The 21,452-nt window shown below is 37.4% G+C and overlaps 2 protein-coding genes across 4 annotated transcripts in view; one reads left to right on the forward strand and one right to left on the reverse strand.

Moving 5' to 3' along the window:
- Positions 1–18,205, reverse strand: part of traf3ip1 (TNF receptor-associated factor 3 interacting protein 1) — a 40,494-nt gene extending 22,289 nt beyond the window's left edge. Inside the window, exons 1-15 of one of the 3 annotated variants that reach the window (XM_062067617.1) lie at positions 18,010–18,205; positions 12,547–12,615; positions 8,818–8,979; positions 7,350–7,481; positions 6,308–6,712; positions 6,170–6,232; positions 5,990–6,010; positions 5,753–5,776; positions 4,980–5,055; positions 4,729–4,749; positions 2,644–2,722; positions 2,202–2,294; positions 1,452–1,566; positions 1,342–1,378; positions 1,198–1,271 (exon numbers count right to left, since the gene is read on the reverse strand). In XM_062067617.1, coding sequence (XP_061923601.1) covers positions 1,198–1,271; positions 1,342–1,378; positions 1,452–1,566; positions 2,202–2,294; positions 2,644–2,722; positions 4,729–4,749; positions 4,980–5,055; positions 5,753–5,776; positions 5,990–6,010; positions 6,170–6,232; positions 6,308–6,712; positions 7,350–7,481; positions 8,818–8,979; positions 12,547–12,615; positions 18,010–18,132 — 1,494 coding nt within the window. In that variant the 5' untranslated portion in view covers positions 18,133–18,205. The remainder of the gene's footprint in view (positions 1–1,197; positions 1,272–1,341; positions 1,379–1,451; positions 1,567–2,201; positions 2,295–2,643; positions 2,723–4,728; positions 4,750–4,979; positions 5,056–5,752; positions 5,777–5,989; positions 6,011–6,169; positions 6,233–6,307; positions 6,713–7,349; positions 7,482–8,817; positions 8,980–12,546; positions 12,616–18,009) is intronic. The other 2 variants (XM_062067618.1, XM_062067619.1) reach the window with 2 other exon arrangements.
- Positions 18,206–20,697: 2,492 nt separating this feature from the next.
- The window catches only part of LOC133663269 (TRAF3-interacting protein 1-like), a 34,001-nt gene continuing 33,246 nt past the window's right edge, over positions 20,698–21,452 (forward strand). The window contains exon 1 of the mRNA XM_062067622.1: positions 20,698–21,097. Within this exon, the coding sequence (XP_061923606.1) occupies positions 20,975–21,097 (123 nt within the window). The 5' untranslated portion in view covers positions 20,698–20,974. The remainder of the gene's footprint in view (positions 21,098–21,452) is intronic.

Here is a 21,452-nt window from a genome sequence, read left to right on the forward strand (position 1 = left end):
TTTGACCATGATTACAAAGCAGAAAAAATGACTCAATTAAACTGACCTCTCCACATTTAAATGTCAGGAAGGAAGTCATTTATGCAGCTGACAAGGCAAGGCCAGTAACGAGGGAGGGGTGGCATGAACATAACTTATGTCCAGACGTACGCGCTCTAATATATCTTTGCAACCCACAGGATTGTCCGACATGTCTGCTTTCGTCTGAAAACTGAGACGTTTGAATTAGGAAAATTAGGATAAATACTACAAGGCCATTCTTTCACATCCAACAAGGACTATATTTGGATTCATATTTTTAATAAAAGAGGGGTTGAGGTGAATAAAATTGCCAACACAACATGCACGTGTAAGTTGAATCACATTTCTTGAAGCTAACCTTAGGCGTGAGTTATGATGTCAGGGGTCGCGGTTGGGGGATAAATCTCCACATGAGTGACAGTCCAAAACAGTGCACACATTAGTGTTGGGGTGGTTGGAAGAAGGGAATGCAGGGAAATTGCGCTTCAATGGAGAGGACCACCCAAAGCAGATGGCCTTCCTCCCCACAATAGACAAAACTTTCACACCAGTTCAGTCTTAAAGCAACAATGGAATACTGCTGACACAGTGTTAGTCATGAGTCAAGATGCAGAAATATAAACATCCTTTTTTGCATATTCCTGACCATGTAATTCTCATTTTTGTTTGGTCTGACAGAACATGTGGGTGTGCACACGTTACTGTGCCCACACATGGACGACGACTAAATAATCCATGACACTTGTTATAAAACTACTGTAGATACTTCCAAAATTGTACACAAACCAAATATGTCTATATTTTATGTGGATCTTTCTAGAAAGGTACTGAGCAAGGCCAGAGCACATTTCGGTCCAGACATCTTGATGTGTGTATCAATTGTGTGTGGTCTGCTAGAAGCCACACTCCCTCGTCAGGGTATTAGACCTTCAGCTTCACTGAAGGGAAACATTTTTGTGGTTCCAAGGCAGCATAATTACAACTCTACACTCCATTTGTTTACACCTTTTTTGTGATAATAACCAGTGCTGCATGGCACATTGCAAAGTGACCAAAGCAATTACCTTTCACAACCATTTCAGAACCGATAGGACTCAGGATAGTCCGGCTGTGATACGTGTTGAAGAGGGCCCTCTAGTGGAGAGAAAGCCACTATCAAACTGTAAGTGAGCATACCTCTTTAGATTTTTTGGAGGATGGGATTGACTCGTAGTCCTTTTTGGTATCCAGAATCTTTTTCACAAGTCCACCTAGTGTAAAAGAGTGAGTAACTACATTTGTTGATTTCAATAAGAACTAGAGAGGAATATGTGACAGTACCATGTTTTTCTTCAACATTAGGGTCTCGTGCAGGGCTCTGTAATAGAACAGACACATTATGACGTTATTGTTTCCTCATTTGGAACAGTTGGAACAGTATCATCATTTACCAACTCCTTATCAGGTTCAGGAGCAGCCTCTGCCACAAGAAACTGCTCATCTTCCTCTTCATCGTCAGATTGCTTCTTTCCATCTCGGATTACTGATAACTTGGCACTAGGAACCCTGGAAAAGAGACAATAATTTATATTGAACAAATCTTGTGCACTAATTGTAAATGCGTGTATTCTTGTATTAAGTATGCATATGTGTTGAAATCAGCAGGAATCCCAGCATGTTATTCAATATAAAAAAATAGGGCTGTCAAAATTATCGTGTTAACTCATGTGATTGATCAGAAAAATATTGCATTACTCATGAACACACTTGATTAATCATGCAATTTATTTTGATCGTACAAGCTCTTTTACCTTAACCGTTATATGGTCAATGATCAGATCAACGCATAAGGCCGTGGAAAAATAAGTGCGGAGATTCCGACTTGTGTGCTCGCTGGCAAATTTCACTCCAAAATACAGCCTGAGAGAACTTTAGATAAAACGGTTACCAAGTTTTGTGCAAATAAATGACATGCATTCAAGTAACAGGTTTTAAAATGTTCCTGGATGACATTCTGACGATAAAATTGCATTTGTGTACAAATGTTGGGGTCTTTTCTAAAGCACATTTTAATTATGCACGCAAGTAATAACCTGTGATTAATCATGATTAATCCAAATTGCAAAATGTGATTAATATGATTAAAAATATATATATTTGACAGCCCTAAAAAATGCATTCAATAAGTTTAGTAAAGTCACCTTTCAGCTGGCACTGCCTCAGTAAGATCGTCCTGTTTCTTAACTGGAGGAGGAGCAGGACGAGCGCTGCTGGGGCGCGCCATTCGCTTACTGCTATACAATGATAAAAGAAAATAATTTGCTTACTACTATACAATGAAAAAAGCAATCATTCCACTGAATTCATTAGGATATAAACCTCTTAGTTAATGTTAACTTCCAAAGTCCAACGTTATGACAGCAACCCTGAACATTTAATTGATATTGTACATACAACAATACTTGACACAGAAGAAAGCCATGACTTGTATAATTGGATTGTTGTTTTCTTTACCATTTATTTTGGGTATTATTGTGGCATTTATTTGGCTTTACTGTTTTGTGCACCTAAAATGATAATAGCATATTTATTACTCTGTAGCATGCACGCAGATTCAAATAATGTATTGTTGTCTTTACAAACCTGGATGCCATTTCAGATGAAAATGTGGAACCTGCTTCGCCACTTTCCTTGGGGACAGGTCCCTGTGCCTCCTTTGTGTCTGTGTCCAAGCAAGAACAACTGGTATTTAGATCACTGCAAAATATGTCATTTATCTTTCACTTACAGGTTAATAAAGTTATTATGTTTGAAGGAATCCTGACCTTGTACCGATTAAATATTTAGTGCTTCAAAGCCTGAGACAATCCGATATTTATACTCGTTGTCGTTGCTGGTTTCTCAATGTCTTTTAACAGGTGCGTCTTAAGATTTGTCGTGCTACTGCAGTATTTCACTGCTGTTTTTTAATCTTTGCATCTTGCAACAGTTTTGATCAAATTTTACCATTCTTCTTTAACAATTCAAATCTCTTCTAAACTTTGGACTTAATCGTATCCGAGTCGAATATTATTGTCTTTCCCTCTTCTTTTACTGCATTTACATTATATTTACATTACTAAATTTCACGGGTAGCGAGAGAGGGACATATACACCCATGGACACAGTGAACAAATGAGAGAGGGCGAGAGCGAGAGAGATATGTAATCACTGAGCAGGCAGGGCTTTAGCAGTGTAGCAGATAGAGTAAATTGATGAATCCTCAAACTTATGATGAATAATAGGTAATCCTGCTTTGTAGTACAGGTCTCTAGTCCATAAAAGGACTCCATGAATTATGCTTTGATGAATTGTCAAACATGGAGCGTCAAGTATGTGTGATTTGATTTGATTTTTATTTTTATTAAGGATCCCCATTAGCTGGTTGCCTCAACAACCCACTAGTCTTCCTGGGGTCCACAATTCAATACAATTACAAGTAAAAGCATATAATTATAACTACACAATACAATGTGTATACATGTGGAGCTTACTGTATAGGGGGCTACTACAATCATCTAATAAGGGGAAAACTACTGTGTACTAAATATCAATTACCAGTACGGCGGGGTATTAAGTTATATTTTTACTTCATTTGTCCCCTTTTTAACACATATATGGGCATTATAGGACACGCATATGTTTTTGAATACACCACACACTTTCATACAACATTTCTTATTAAATATTTAAGGTCAGAGAACTACATTAGCCACTCTGTGAACGACCAAAATATACCAAATGACTGCCTCTCCTTTCAAGAAACATTGTTTCCTAGTTAGGGACAATGCTCTGAGTCATTATTAGGGATGTCCGATAATGGCTTTTTGCCGATATCCGATATTCCGATATTGTCCAACTCTTTAATTACCGATACCGATATCAACCGATACCGATACTGATATATACAGTTGTGGAATTAACACATTATTATGCCTAATTTGGACAACCAGGTATGGTGAAGATAAGGTCCTTTTTTTTTTAAATTAATAAAATAAAATAAGATAAATAAATTAAAAACATTTTCTTGAATAAAAAAGAAAGTAAAACAATATAAAATCAGTTACATAGAAACTAGTAATTAATGAAAATGAGTAAAATTAACTGTTAAAGGTTAGTACTATTAGTGGACCAGCAGCACGCACAATCATGTGTGCTTACGGACTGTATCCCTTGCAGACTGTATTGATATATAATGTAGGAACCACAATATTAATAACAGAAGGAAACAACCCTTTTGTGTGAATGAGTGTAAATGGGGGAGGGAGGTTTTTTGGGTTGGTGCACTAATTGTAAGTGTATCTTGTGTTTTTTATGTTGATTTAATAAAAAAAACAAAAACAAAAAAAAACAAAAAACAAAAAAAAATGATACCGATAATAAAAAAAACGATACCGATAATTTCCGATATTACATTTTGAAGCATTTATCGGCCGATAATATCGTCCGGCCGATATTATCGGACATCTCTAGTCATTATTCTTTATTATGTTAGTATTTACTGTCCTATTGTACATAAAGTTAATGGAGATATTTTATCACACTGGGATATGCTAATAAGTGTGATGTGATCTAAGTTTCTAATAAATATCATAATGAATGTTTCTTAAATGTGATTCTGATAATAAAACATGCTTTTGTTAGCCTCATATCTCATACAAGTCTGGTCTTAAAAAAAGAACCCCTTACCTCCTTCACTGTCAGATTCCTCTGTAGACAGACAAAAGTGATTGTTTCCATTTAGATACAAGTAGTACAGCATCATGAAACAAACAAAAAAGACAATATTTTAAGAAAGCCGCACCATAATTTAACGAAAATAAACAATAGGACACATTTAAGAGCGTTTTACCGGTGATCACAAAAACGTTTCCGACCTAATGTTAAAAGTTCAACTGAGGGTCACTATTAGGTGTGTCTTGAAGGGATTGGGAGCTTACCTCGTCCGTCAATTCTAGGTTTCCTTCTTTGCCCTTTGGCGGATGACGGTCTGGGTATTCGTGCTGGACTTTCAGACTGTGAGGAAGTCAACAGAAAATAGCTATTAGATGTAAAGTTGTTTTTGCAGAATAATGTGTAAAAACCAATGGCACTAGGAAAATCAGAATCTGTCATCTGCACAACAAAGTAAAGTTATCAAGGGGAGGATATTCATGAGGCAACTGAAGTGAATATATTTCCTGCATGCATCTAAATGTCAGTTTCAGGTTTAAAGAACAGTTTTGTTGTTGTTGATTATAGGCCGCCAAATCTGACTTACTGTAACTTGCACACCAATTAGTCCACTTGCTCAACAATTTATCTTATTGAAAGATGGTTAAAATGAAAACATTACATCAAAATAAAATCAACGTGCTTAGTGTACTGTATAGTAGGCAGAATATTCCTTTCAGAATGTAAAACTACTCATACAAATCGTTAATGAATGGCTCCTCCTTAAACTATCCATCCACTTTCTATACCGTCAGCTCATTAGGTGAGCTGGAGCTTATACCACACAAATTTTAGGCGAAATGTGAAGTACACTCTGGATTGGTTAACTGGCAGGACACATAAAAACAAACAACTATTCACACCAATGTGCAAAAGTCTCCAGTTACTGTGAGGCTGACATGCTAAACATTAGGCCACCATGCAGCCCTTATATCGAAAACAACATTGTGTGTTGCAAGAGTCATCTAGTAGTTAACATCTATGAATAAAAGTCAGTTACCTGGTTTTCAACTTTCTCTGCAGGCTGTACATGCAAAGAACACAACATTAGGACAGATGGTACTACTTCTCAACAAAACCGTTAAGTAACATATAGGCCTGACACTACAACTCAAATTGGTGCTTAACCAACCAACCAACCAACAGACCGGCCACCCAAAGGCCATTTAATCTGTCAAATAAAAGCCTACATTATTCAGGCCTACATTTTTACAGGTGATTCTACCGGACTGAATACCTCGTCAGCTGGCACTGGATCCTTCCAAGAATAAGAAGTGCAGCAGTAGAAAAAAAATAAGTCTTACTAATAGGTAAAATACAGATTGATTTTCAAACTCTGATATCCGGTTAGCAACTCAAAGTTACTTAACATACACAATGGCATATTTTACATTGATATTAAAATGGTGGAACTTACAGCTGTTACCGTTTTCCTGAGATCGTCGTCAACATTTTTGGGTTGAAGTTCTGATAATCTATCCTGGGCAGTGAGCACACAAATTGTTAGATAAATAATGTTTGTGGTTGCGGTTTCAGCTTTAGTTTACGTGAATACCTTGCTATTTGCATGGTGTCTGTCTTTACTCCTAGTCTTGTCTTCCCCTTCTTTGCGTCTTTCGATGTCCTTGTCTCTTCCTCGTAGTTTTTCCTTGTTTTTCTCATGGTCTCTTTGGGAATCTCTTTCTCTGATTCTCTCTCTGTCTCTGCTCTTGTCTTTCTCTCTTCTGAGATCTAAGTCCTGCTCTTGGTCTTTTCCTCTTCCTTTGTCTTGTCCTCGGTCACTGCTTTTGTCTTTTTCAGCATCTTTGGCATGGTCTTGTTCACGGTTGTGGTTTTTGCCAGAACGCTCCTTTTTGTGGCGGTGATCTTGCTCACCATCTTTAAGTTGTCTCTCTTGCTCTGGGGGCTTGTCCGAGTCCTTATCTTCTCTGCTCCTACTGCGCTCAATCTTCTTCTTCCCCTGGATTAGTCCAGAACAACATTAACTTTAGAAATTAATCAATATTTAATCTCAATGACAGATACATTGGCCAACACAAATGATACAATACTTACAAAACAAGTATATATGAAAGTGGACAAACTCATAAAATCTTATTTTTTACTTACAACTTTTACAAGTGTAATGTGAGTATCTTGACAAACCACTGATTTTGAAATCCGCACAGATTGAACAATGGAAAACAACACCGGCTTGCAGTTTATTAAACGCAAACATACGGCTACGTTCACTCGACACTGCTGAAAAGACGTTTCCAATATGGGCTTTGAAGGACGCTGCTGCTGATACAACCTGCACTGCAGCAAGTCTTGTGTGAACGACAAAGGCTATACAATGCGTTTGTCAGGAAAATTACTACGTCAAATAGTAATTTTAAGGAATATTTCCTATTATACTAATTTTTTTTTATTTTTTACAAAAGCATTTGTGTCTGCCAAGAAAAATGCTGGCCCTTCAACAAATGTGACATACACACATTTTTTAATTGCAAAATACCTAATATAAAAGATTATGTCAATTAAATGTAAATTGCCATTCAATTTAATGTTTTATTAGTATATTATATTATTTGATGGACAATAGTGATGATTTTAACCTCTCTTTCAGATGACTGCTGTTCACGTCTAGCTCGATTCTCTTTATCCTGGGACTTGGATGTGCTGGCCTTGGTCTTCAAGTCCACCTTCTCTCCAGAAAGCACTCGTTTCACTGCCTCCTCACTGGACATCTGTGCATCAAGTAAACAAAAGCCATTCCATTATAGCAACATTTTGTGTACAAAACTGCAAATTGTGCATTTTAATAGCTAATCTCCTAAATACTTGCAGTTTTTTTTACATTAAGTACTTACAGAAACACTGTTTCGGCCATTGACACTGCTCTTGCTCTGACATAGAACAATAAAACCTTAATGTTTATAAAGCTGCTAAAAATTACAGTGAATCCATTAGATTAGATATTTTACATTGTAAAAAATACATTGTACAATAATAACATACAAAAATATTGGAATGGGAAAACTCATTGAAAGGCGATCACAGAGTTTGTATGGCTGAGAACATAAGTACATTTCAATGATTGTTGCTTCAATATAGGTCAATGGTTTATTTGCTTTTTAAATAAATTACTGAAAAACTTTGTGTGAGTAACAGTATATGTCAATGACTCATTAACAACAACAGTAGTATTACATCAGAAAACCATAGAGAATTATATGTCACAAAGAAGAACAACAATTTTTTTAGGTGCCACCGGCAGTGTTTCCCACACATTCATTTATTTGTGGCGGGCCGCCACGAAAGAATTACGTCCGACACAAATTAAAAAAAAATTTTTTTTTAAATATATATATTTTTTTGTCCTGTCCAGCTTCTCAGGCAAATCATATAGTTGATGTAGATACCCATATATGCTGTTGAGATTTACTTTACAAAAGAGAAGTGTAGGATACTTCCCTTGTTGCCTTATTTGTATTTGACCACTACTGTTTTATGTTTATTTGTTACTGACTGTGGCAGGACACCTCTGCCTCTGTTTCACTGTATGTTGCTGGTAAATAATATGGTTGTAGTAGTAGGCTAAAGTTAAATTATTTAGTATGCAATAAATAAAGGGGCAGAGCTTTAAGAGACATTTTAGCTATTATATTTTATAAGATATATTTTTTGTAAGAACAACAATTAATAAATATATTTCAGTGAATAACTTTTTGTTCAAATCTGTATATAAATATGTACATAAAGTGTTGTAATTATATTGTAAAATGGATGGATGGATGGACGTTTAAAACAAAACTGTTATTATTAATTAGTAAGTATACATTTTTTGAGCCTTTTTAGAGAAAATCATATCATTGTAGTAAATTATGCAAATTGCTCAATGATGTCATGGTGACCACGCCCATAGCCACGCCCCCACCGCCACAGGTATCTTGGCAGTTTATGGGAAACACTGACCGGCCACCCACTCTTGGGTTCATTTAAAAGATTCACAGTTCTTGAGGCTTTTCTAAACATACAGTATATAAACTCAGTAATATCTGGGGTGAGTTGAAATATGCACACCTTGTTAAGGCAGCACTTGGCGATAGCCTGCAGCAGCTCGTTGGTCTTCTCAGGCTCATGACCGGCCACAATCCTTGCTGGCTTTGCTGCAAGGGGCTCTCCACTAACCAACGCTACAACATCGATCGCTTTCTGAAGGAAGGCCATCTTACTCTCTTTGTCCTGATAAAATACAAAGACAAAAATCATGTCTTGTGTGGTTAAAAAAAGAAATAACAAAATGACATTAAAAGACAGGATCTCTTGGTGGAGAAGAGGAGCAGTATAGTCGGTATCCAGATATGATAAGACGTCTTAAGATGATGTTTCTAGAATGACTTTCCCCATATTCAACATTTGTAGTCAACTGCTTTATAAATGTGAATAAAAGTGATCAATAATCAATTTAGGATTGTACTAGAAACATGGGGATTTTTACAAAAGTCCCCTTCCCCCAAGCGTTCAGGTAAATGTGCATGGGATGCTGGAACGAAAATGCTCCTTTGGTCCATTGTGGTTTGCTTTTTGCACAGCAGCAAAGTCCCCCGGACATCTGAGTAAATCTGGCTGACGGCGTTGAAGAAGCAAAGTGCTTGATGAGGCTGTACTAACAGCTTAGTGATAGTAGGCAATATTTGGACATGTACTACAATATTTTCTGCACTATAAGGCGCACCTAAAAACCTCCAATTTTGTCAAAAGCTGACAGTGCGCCTTATAATCCGGTGCGCCTTATATATGGACCAATATTGAGCCTCCAACAGGTAAAAGTTTCAATCAATTAATCAATCGCAACTACGGTAAGCAGCCGCCGACTTCATTTTCCCCCGTCTTCATTTTCCCCCTAGAAGAAGAAGCGAGCGGTGCATGCTGGGATATATGACTGCGCGAGGCGTGCCGTTTCATTTCCATTTGTTTGTTTATGTAAAGACTCCAAAATGGCTCCTATTAAGAGACACGCTTACGACGCAGAGTTTAAACTTAAGACGATCAGTCACGCAGTAGAACACGGGAATAGAGCAGCAGCGACACTGACTCAATTAATGACGACTTGGACGAGACGGCATGTTGGATGCCGTATCCGCCCAACTGTTCAATTTGGACACTGAAGAAGAAGAATTCGAGGGATTCGTGGATGAGGAATAACTTCATAAAGTAAGCTTTACATGTTTATTTTGTGTGTTGTGTTGTGTGACATTAACGTTTGAGCAACGTTGAGTTATTGATATATTTTTATTGCTCTGCACTATTTCGAGTGTTACTATATTGTGATTGCACTAACGTTTGATTTACCGTAACAGTATCACTGTTTTTTACGTGTTTATTGAATCAGGGAAAAGTTCCCCTCCATTATGTGATATAAATATTGCACTACATGTTATACCTTGCTGTTGTTAAAAGATAAACAAAACACCACGTGACTGACTTTACCTCGGGGAAAATAATAAAACAGCTGTTTATTCATTTTGGGAGTGAACAGAGTTGTCAGAACGCTGGTTTTTAATCTATTAATAAAGTTTGACTGACCTATCTGACTGTTTTGTTGACATTCCCTTAAGCGCAGCTCCATCTAATGGATGCATAACGTAACCCCAACCTCTACTGTAGCGTCTATTCTATGCGCCTTATAATGCGGTGCGCCTTATATATGAACGAAGTTATAAAATATGCCATTCATTGAAGGTGCGCCTAATAATCCGGTGCGCCTTATAGTGCGGAAAATACGGTACTATATGGGTGAGCGTTACCAATCCATTTTATGTTTAGCTGAAATCATTCCAGCCTACATAACATAGACATGGAATTAAGAGACATGGCAGGAAGGACATGGACGTTGGGTCACTGAACACTTGTGTACTGTAGTCACAGTGAGACACTCAAGTGGTCTTCAGACTTGACTGGTATCGACCCAAACTGGACTTCTGGTAGTGGTAATGGATAGATCTTAACTTTATGATTTGTCACAATATTTATGGCACAGTTTCCGTGTGACTTCGAGAAAGGTATTCCTACCCTGCTAGCTGCGTTTACCATTCCGGTATGCATCTTCTTAATTTGCTCTATACTTAGCAAATATTATAGTTACATAGAAAGTCATTCCAATCAGAATCCTACTTCATAAAAGGTATCTCTGAAATGAGTTGTGCTAGCACACACTCGCTAGTGGCAAGTAGACCAGCACAAGTAACAGAAGTTAGTGATGGCGACAGAGAACTTTAAAGGGGAACTGCACTTTTTTGGAATTTTGCCTATCATTCACAATTCCTATGTAAGTCAAGAACAAATATGTTTTAACTTTTTCATGTATTCTAATTCGTAAAATATGACAAATACGAGGTGGCTAACAATGCGGCTACACAAGTACACTATTACGCCCATAAAGCCTTCTAAAAAAACATTTAAAAAAATCACTAACAATACCCAACTTACATGTCGTGACCTGATTATTAACCAAATATTAACGATATTGTTATAAGAATCGCGAACACAGACAAATTATTTTTGGCGGAGCCGGGATCACAGAGAGCTAACTAGCTTATGCAGTTATTAAGATACTGAGCTACTGCTGCTGCATTGCCTCGGAGTTGGTAAAAGTTCATTTTAGATTATAAATCATGCTTCTCACCTGAATACTAGAAGGTTGTGGCCATATACCGAGAAGTTGGTCAACTTTGACAAGAAAGGCACAAAAAGATGCTCATTTGCGGCACCTTTTTTTATCCTGCGAACGGATTATGAATAATTGTTCATCTAAACTGGAAGATATGAACATCCCTTCAGTCGGCATTTCAGTGAGAGCAGACAATGTACAGTAAGTGATTGTTTTATGTTCGTAGCACATGCTGTAATATCATATTTACATTTTCTCCTCCCAGTATTGTGGGTGTTTTGATGATCAGCATATATTTTGCATATTAATGCAGACATAGACGCAAAATGGATTGCACGCCTTATTCTGCTCACCTAACAGACGCAATCCACTTTGCGCAAATTTAGTAGATCAGCTTTGCATGTGCTATCAAGTTTGCACGTGTTTTAGGGCACACAAACCTTTAGTAAATCAGGCTCTTAGTGTTTTAACTAAAGCTTGATATTTTAACACAAGCTTATAAAACTTGGTACTCATCCGCCTACTATTAAAAAAATATAGGTTTCTGGATCATATTTTATTCCTAAAGTAATCTTTGTTGTCTCTCACAAAGTCTGGCGTAAGTCGTTCGCTTTGTTGAAGGGAAAAATGAACGCTGTGATGCATCTGGGAAATTAATGTGCCGACGTATGCTTTAAAAGAGCAAAATACGTAAATATTACAAGTTCCTATGAATGTGCCCATTACTACGGCGTGTATATAAAACATTTTTGGAGGTTTTTGAATGTTTTTCGCAGCGCTTTAAAGTCGGAATAGAGCAACTCCCTTTTGCTCCATTGTTATCTTATTTACGGGTTGGAATGCATAAAAAAAAGAAAAACCTCTGTGTTCTTGTCCTACGTAAGGATTGTGAATGACAGACAAAATTCCAAAAACAGGGCCGTTTCCCTTTAAGGCCTGAGTTGGTCCCACCATTAGTGACGTCACCAAAAGGTAGACTAAACAACAAATCAGTTATCAGAAATGTAACTAGGGAGGTTTTAAAAAAAACATTATAATAACAATAATATTGTTGATTTAGATGCTGTTATGTATAGATATACATGGATGCTAGTGTTAAAAGACTATACACGATATGCAACCAAGAGAAACATTCTTACCTTAACATTATCTGACTTTAACTCACTCTCCTTGTACAGCTCCCTCATAAAGCCGGTGGTTTTGATGATCTGAAAGTAGAATGGACAGAAATCAGGAAATCCAATTGTGTAACAGAGTCCTGCACCGCGAGGACTCAAGTTAATGACAAGTTGAAGATAAGGCAGCCAAAGAACAATCTAAAAAACTACATTTATTAAAATCGACATGAGATCAATACATTTTTCATTTGATAAGGTGTGGTTAAAAAAGTAAAAAATATGTATAATTGTTCATTTACGAAGATATATTAACTTTATCTGGATGTGAGAATAGCAGAGGTGGACTCAAGTTGGAATGTTGATAAATTTGGACTCGATTTGGCAATATCAATCAAACACTGGGACTTTGACATCAGTGAGTGTGTTTAAGAAAATATGTTCCCGTCAGCATTAGACAAAATTATTCTGATAAAAAATTATGTAAATAAACAAAGTTCTTGCACAGATAATACAAACCCCGTTTCCATATGAGTTGGGAAATTGTGTTAGATGTAAATATAAACAGAATACAATGATTTGCAAATCCTTTTCAACCCATATTCAATTGAATGCACTACAAAGACAACATATTTGATGTTCAATCTCATAAACTTTATTTTTTTTGTGCAAATAATACAAACCCTGTTTCCATATGAGTTGGGAAATTGTGTTGGATGTAAATATAAATGGAATACAATGATTTGCAAATCATTTTCAACCCATATTCAGTTGAATATGCTACAAAGACAACATATTTGATGTTCAAACTGATAAACATTTTTTTGTGTGCAAATAATCATTAACTTTAGAATTTGATGCCAGCGACACGTGACAAAGAAGTTGGGAATAAATACTGATAAAGTTGAGGAAAGCTCATCAAACACTTATTTGGAACATCCCACAGGTGAACAGGCAAATTGGGAACAGGTGGGTGCCATGATTGGGTATAAAAGTAGATTCCATGAAATGCTCAGTCATTTACAAACAAGGATGGGGCGAGCGTCACCACTTTGTCAACAAATGCGTGAGCAAATTGTTGAACAGTTTAAGAAAAACCTTTCTCAACCAGCTATTGCAAGGAATTTAGGGATTTCACCATCTACGGTCCGTAATATCATCAAAGGGTTCAGAGGATCTGGAGAAATCACTGCACGTAAGCAGCTAAGCCTGTGACCTTCGATCCCTCAGGCTGTACTGCATCAACAAGCGACATCAGTGTGTAAAGGATATCACCACATGGGCTCAGGAACACTTCAGAAACCCACTGTCAGTAACTACAGTTGGTCGCTACATCTGCAAGTGCAAGTTAAAACTCTCCTATGCAAGGCGAAAACCCTTTATCAACAACACCCATAAACGCTGTCGGCTTCACTGGGCCTGAGCTCATCTAAGATGGACTGATACAAAGTGGAAAAGTGTTCTGTGGTCTGACGAGTCCACATTTCAAATTGTTTTTGGAAACTGTGGACGTCGTGTCCTCCGGACCAAAGAGGAAAAGAACCATCCGGATTGTTATAGGCGCAAAGTTGAAAAGCCAGCATCTGTGATGGTATGGTGGTGTATTAGTGCCCAAGACATGGGTAACTTACACATCTGTGAAGGCGCCATTAATGCTGAAAGGTACATACAGGTTTTGGAGCAACATATGTTGCCATCCAAGCAATGTTACCATGGACGCCCCTGCTTATTTCAGCAAGACAATGCCAAGCCACGTGTTACATCAACGTGGCTTCATAGTGAAAGAGTGCGGGTACTAGACTGGCCTGCCTTTAGTCCAGACCTGTCTCCCATTGAAAATGTGTGGCGCATTATGAAGCCTAAAATACCACAACGGAGACCCCCGGACTGTTGAACAACTTAAGCTGTACATCAAGCAAGAATGGGAAAGAATTCCACCTGAGAAGCTTAAAAAATGTGTCTCCTCAGTTCCCAAACGTTTACTGAGTGTTGTTAAAAGGAAAGGCCATGTAACACAGTGGTGAACATGCCCTTTCCCAACTACTTTGGCACATGTTGCAGCCATGAAATTCTAAGTTAACTATTATTTGCAAAAAAAAAATAAAGTTTATGAGTTTGAACATCAAATATCTTGTCTTTGTAGTGCATTCAATTGAATATGGGTTGAAAAGGATTTGCAAATAATTGTATTCCGCTTATATTTACATCTAACACAATTTCCCAACTCATATGGAAACGGAGTTTGTAATTAACTTAGAATTTCACGGCTGCAACACGTGCCAAAGTAGTTGGGAAAGGCACTGTTTCCCACACATTCATTTATTTGTGGCGGCCCGCCACGAAAGAATTACGTCCGGCACAAATAGATTTTTAGGCTTTTTTTTTTTTGTCCTGTCCAGCTTCTCAGGCAAATCATATAGTTGATGTAGATGCCCATATCGGCTGTTCAGGTTTACTTTACAAAAGAGAAGTGTAGGATACTTCTCTTGTTGCCTTATTTGTATTTGACTTTATTAAATGTATTTATATAATCATTTGGTGCAGCCGGGCCGGAGCAGGAGGGGATAGAAAGAGAGAAAAAAGAAGACAGAGGGGGAAATTGTGGGGACAAGAGGGGGATAAGACAGAGAGACAAAAACAACAACAGCAAACACAACAACAACAACAACAATAGAGCAACATCAGCAAATACGACATGTACAAATATGATGGTAAAAGTAATAGCAAATAAGCAGTTAGCGAAAAAAAAACAATACAGAAATGACAATGAGCATTGTTACACTACAAATGGAGCAATACAAATAACAATAGAAATAGCGCTATTGATAATGAACAATACCAATACTTTACCTTTATTATCAATCAATACAGTTGTTCAAATGCAACAATACATATACCTGTACGTAATGATAACTTGAGATACGAAAGAATGCACGCAGTAACAGTCACCTGTTACCATACCGACGAGCTAACGTGTCCAGGTTATAACCCTGTTGTCAATAAACACACGTGGAGACGGTGCTTCAGATACTAATACTAATTTGATACTGTAGTAGTTATCTTTTGTGTATTTATAATGTAAAATGGATGGACGGATGGATGGATGGACGTTTAAAACAAAACTGTTATTATTAATTAGTAAGTATACATTTTTTGAGCCTTTTTAGAGAAAATCATATCATTGTAGTAAATTATGCAAATTACTCGATGATGTCATGGTGACCACGCCCATAGCCACGCCCCCACCACCACAGGTATCTTGGCAGTTTATGGGAAACACTGAAAGGGCATGTTCACCACTGTGTTACATGGCCTTTCCTTTTAACAACACTCAGTAAACGTTCGGGAACTGAGGAGACACATTTTTTAAGCTTCTCAGGTGGAATTCTTTCCCATTCTTGCTTGATGTACAGCTTAAGTTGTTCAACAGTCTCCGTTGTGGTATTTTTTTTTTTTGTACATGCATTGTGACATGCAAGGTTCAATCGGGATCATCATTTGTCCCTAAGTAATCTATGTTGTCTCTCAGGAAGTATGCTGTGAGTTGTAGGTTTTTCGTTGTTGAAGGGAAAACTAACGTTATGATACGTCTGCGAAAATAATGCGCCCTGTAGGCTTAAAATGGGCAAAATACGTAAATATTACGTGTTATTATGAATATGCCTGTTACTACATTACATATACACTTACAGCATGTATATGAAACATTGATGGATGTTTTTAGAGCATAACTTCTATCGGCTCCATTGTTAGCTTACTTTTACTAACATTTATTTACAATTTAGAATGCATACGGAAAAACATGTGCTCTTGTGAAGGGACGTAAATGACAGGCAACATTCCAAGAAAGTGCAGTTCCCCTTTAAGAACAAAATATGAGAAACAAAAGACTGCAAAGTACAACAGCTGACATAGTTTAGGGCACTTTTTTATTAACCCTTTGTGAGGATTATGATTAATTCTTCATTTAAAATAGAAGATACAAACATCCCATCAGTTGGCATCCCAGTGAGAGCAGACATTGTATAGTAAATGATTGTTTTATTATGTTTATAGTTTATATGTCTTGTTCAGCACTTAGTAATACTGCTTCATGATGCTTAGTGTTTCACTGGAGCTGGATCTGTTTATCACACACACTCTAGAATTGATGCTCATCCTCCTTATATTCAGGCTCAAAAATATAAGGTTCAAACAGGATCATCATTTGTCCCTGAGTAATCTATGTTGTCTCTCAGTAAGTATGCCGTGAGTTGTAGGTTTTTCGTTGCTAAAGGGAAAACTAACGCTATGATATGTGGCATAATAATGGGCATAATACGTACATATTACATGCTATTATGAATAATAATAATACCTGGGATTTATATAGCGCTTTTCTAAGTACCCAAAGTCACTTTACATGTAGAACCCATCATTCATTCACACCTGGTGGTGGTAAGCTACTTTCATAGCCACAGCTGCCCTGGGGTAGACTGACGGAAGCGTGGCTGCAATTTGCGCCAACGGCCCCTCCGACCACCACCTATCATTCAATTCACCGGTGTGAGTGGCACCGGGGCAAAGGGTGAAGTGTCCCGCCCAAGGACACAACGGGAGTGATTTTTGGATGGTAAGAGGCGGGGAGCGAACCTGCAACCCTCAGGTTTCTGGCACGGTTGCTCTACCTACTACGCCATGCCGCCCGAATGCCCGATTGCAGCTGAGATAGGCTCCAGCAACCCCCGCGACCCCGAAAGGGACAAGCGGTAGAAAATGGATGGATAGAGATTATGAATGTTCCTGTTACTATATTACATGTATACTTACAGCATGTATATAAAACATTAATGGAGGTGTTTAGATGTTTTTAGAGCGTTTTATAGCCGGAATAGAGTGGCTCCATTGTTAGCTTACTTTTACTAGCCTTTATTTACGATTTAGAATGCATACAAAAAAACATGTGCTCTTGTGATAGGCAACATCCCAAAAAAGTGCAGTTCCTCTTTAAGAACAAAATATGAGAAACAAAAGACTGCAAAGTACAAGAGCATACATAGTCTCGTATTGTAAAAGTCATGTCATGTTTTGCAAACCTTTTTGTTGTAGATGGTTGGTATTTTTTCCACGTAATTTGCATGAGAAAATGGCAGCAAAGTGTGTTCTGTTGGGTTTGTCGGTCCCTTCTGGGAATCTAGCAACGCTGTAGTTGTTTACTCAGCGTCAATAGCAACAGGCTGCACAACCATTAGTCTTGCATAGTTTATCACTTTGTACAACACTCACCTGATATCATGGAAGCATCCGCCTCTCACAAATTATGTATCTTATAGCGTTCACACTTCAAATTTGCAAAGCCTCTCGGCTACTCACTAATACATTTGCTAAGCTCATGCTAACCCCATCTAACCACGTCTCTTTTAAATATATGAAACATAGCCATTTAAAAAATAAAGTATTATCACACACACGCCATGTATCTAATCGAAACATCGATATCAGTCTCACCTCACTGAAGATGTCGTGCAGGTATCGAAATGGTGGTTTGCTAAGCAGTTTTTCCGTCAAAGGGGGTTTCTTTATCACTTTTCCGAGGGTGTCTTGTGTCTTTTTAACCACTGCTGCGTTCATTGTGGCAGCTTTTTTTAGCGAAACAGGGCAAAGCGAAAGTAATCAACCCGTGTCGCGTCTCAAGATGAGGTAAGCTACGATCGCGCATGCGCATCAGGGAGTTCGGCTGTTGATGGAAACTGAGTCTAGCTTCTTCTTCTGTGAATTTTTCCGGTAGTTGTTATCCACGATGCTCCTGCACTGCTATCTGCCGGGGAAACACGGCACTACGCTAGTCAAGCTTTCACACTATTTATCCATTAGGGCTCAACGACCCTTATTTCAATGTATTTTATTTCTAAAGTATAATATGTTAGTTTAGTAAGTAAGTATTCAACTGTGTGTATGTTGATGCAAGTAAAGTTTATTTATAGAGCACAATTCGTACACAAGGCAATTCAAAGTCCTTAAAGATGCATAAAATAACAAGAAGGCAAATGAAATCATAAATAAAAATAATATTAACCCCATTTAAATAAAAAAATTATGTAAAATACGATCACTTTTCATATGCACAGTTTAAAAAATATTTTCAGCCTGGATTTGAACAGATTTGCTAACACCTTTTGGAAGACTATGTTGTCCAAGTCAAACCTAATGTTTTTGTTTTGTGTAGACCAGATGTTGGCAACCCAAAATGTTGAAAGAGCCATATTGGACCAAAAATACAAAAAAGTAATCTGTCTGGAGCCACAAAAAAATTAAAAGACTTATATAAATGCTATAGTGAAGACAACACATGATGTAAGTGGCTAATTAGCTACATTAGCCTACTATCAAAATGACTATGTGTCGCAGGCTGACGTAAATCTTCGTTAACAGAAATGTTGAAATCTAATATTTATTCTACACATTTTTACAACATTTGAAAACATTAGTAACACTTCTCTGAGGGTGAGATAACTCCTGAAAATGTCTTAGAATGACCAATGTGTGTGTAGAGTGTCTGTCAAAGTTAAAGGAAACAGCAGGCTGAAGTCTTTTAATGGATTTGTTACAATATTTGCAAGCTGGGTAATGTTTGCTGTGGTCTGGAACAACATGGCACACAAACAACTATCAGAAATGCAGCCAATATTACATACATATAATATGTCACGAGACATGCACATATAAATTAACATAAATAAAGGAAATTAAATGAGCTCAAATATACCTACAAACGAGGCATAATGATGCAATATGTACATACAGCTAAATAGCATGTTGGCATCGATTAATTTATGCATGCAGTGACCAAATATGCCTGAATAGCACTCCATAAACAAGTCAATAACATCAACAACGCTCACCTTTGTTCATTCACGCACAGTATAAAACGTTTGGTGGACAAAATGAGACAAATGAGTGGAATAAAACACGTCTTTCTGTGGCAGCGTCGGATAAAGTTGTACATGTAAACAAACTGTTGAGTCACAGTCCACACGATGGTGAGTTCAAGGGCCGCTGAAATTAGTAGGACAAAACGGCGCTCGCCAAACACTCTCATCAGTGAAGCATAAACACAAGCATATTAAACTGTGGGCTTTCTAACAATTAGGAAGGTTTATGTTTGTCCTCCTACAGAAACCATATTACAGCAAAAAATATATTTTTCACCCCATTTTTTTTTTACCATTTAAATACATTATTGAAAAAGCTCCATGGAGACACCAGAGCGCCGCTAAAGAGCCGCATGTGGCTCTAGAGCCGCGGGTTGCTGACCCCCAGTGTAGACGAATGGTTGGCCATTTGTTGCTAAACCCGCCCCTTTTTTAAACACACTCAAGTCATTATAGTTATTCCGTTTTTCATTTCTAATATATATTCAATGTTTGGCTAGATTAAAATAAAAGCATTCCATAACTACAACTTTATTTAGACTCCATTGGTCCTCCCATCTTCTTCTACGTTTTTTTTTAACCTTTTAACCTTACCTGCAATCTACTTCCGGATAAACTTATTGTCGAAACGAAATTTTGCCTCCATTTTCCAATTGTGCACAAAATCAGAAATTGGAAAAACGATTTGTTAACCGTTTATTCCTTTCGGGTCCGGAAACAAATATTGTAGAGCAGAACGTACTGTAGGGTAGTAGTCTTTAACAACAATGCGCCTCTACTCAAAACCTGGAGGGATGTTCACGCACTCTAAGTTCCGCCCACAGGTCCCTCTCCCCACCCACGTGAAATATCTGCCAGTAAATGAAAACTGTAAAAAAAAGTGAAGTGAATCTGAAAAAAAAAAAACCGGACAAAAACACGAACCAAAACAATAACAGTGTAAACAAATATGAATTGTCATGATACAAAAATGTCCTCCCAAATTTCGTTTTTTTTTTCAGTATTTGCATTTATCGTTTTTAATTCAAAATGTTACAATGTCAAAACGTGTTTAGTATAAAACATATTCTTTCTACAATGGTAATTTTTTAAATACCGAAACTTACTGCCATTGTTCTGGCTCCATATAAAGACAATACACTGTCTCCCTCTAGTGGTGATAGTGCGTATAAACGGTTGAACCAAACCAGTATGTTGTCGCGCATAATACTTTTCACATTATAATATATATATATAACAATGAATATTGTTATCGTTTATTTTTTTATTTTATTTATATTCAAGCCAGCCTTTTCGCATGCTGTCTCATTTACATGACATCACATGTAGTGATGTATTCATTTCAGTGACGATGACTGCATATTATCCGTAACGTGCGTCCAGAGTGACGTCATCTGTCACCGAGCTGTGACGCAATAAAGACCAATAATTTAAACTGGGTAGTTCGTGCTCCAGAGATGAAATCCCGACCAAAAAAAAGTCTGCTTAAAATGTTTAAATTGAGTTAATTAAACATCCGAGCGTGGACAGAAAGTGCCGCCATGAACGTCGCCGTCGTCAAAAAGACACAAAGCTCGCTCGGAAAGGTGATAAAGAAGCCGATATTAACCGAGCGGCTGCTCAGCAAGCCGCCGTTTCGATACCTGCACGACATCTTTGCTGAGGTGAGACTTTGTATTTGAATAAACTGAGCGAAAAAGCGAACACAATTGTACTAATGTTACCTGAAAAAGGCGACCAAAACAACCACAACTTTGTTATCGGGAGTCGGGACAACACTGGATTGGTATTGGATCGATACCTAAATATAAAAAATAAATACAAAGTATTGAAACAACAAAAAATATAAATGTATATAAAACCATTGATTCTGTTTCGATATTCTGTGATTAGTCACACATCCTAACATGCGTTTCAGTTTGGTATGTTGTGTTATTAATTATTCTGCCATATGTGAACAATTATTAATTATTCATTTTAACAGCAAAAGCAGCCATTATTACAAATGTATTAATTGGA

This window comes from Entelurus aequoreus, linkage group LG13 (genome assembly GCF_033978785.1).
Source record: "Entelurus aequoreus isolate RoL-2023_Sb linkage group LG13, RoL_Eaeq_v1.1, whole genome shotgun sequence".
Taxonomy (NCBI): Eukaryota; Metazoa; Chordata; class Actinopteri; order Syngnathiformes; family Syngnathidae; genus Entelurus; species Entelurus aequoreus.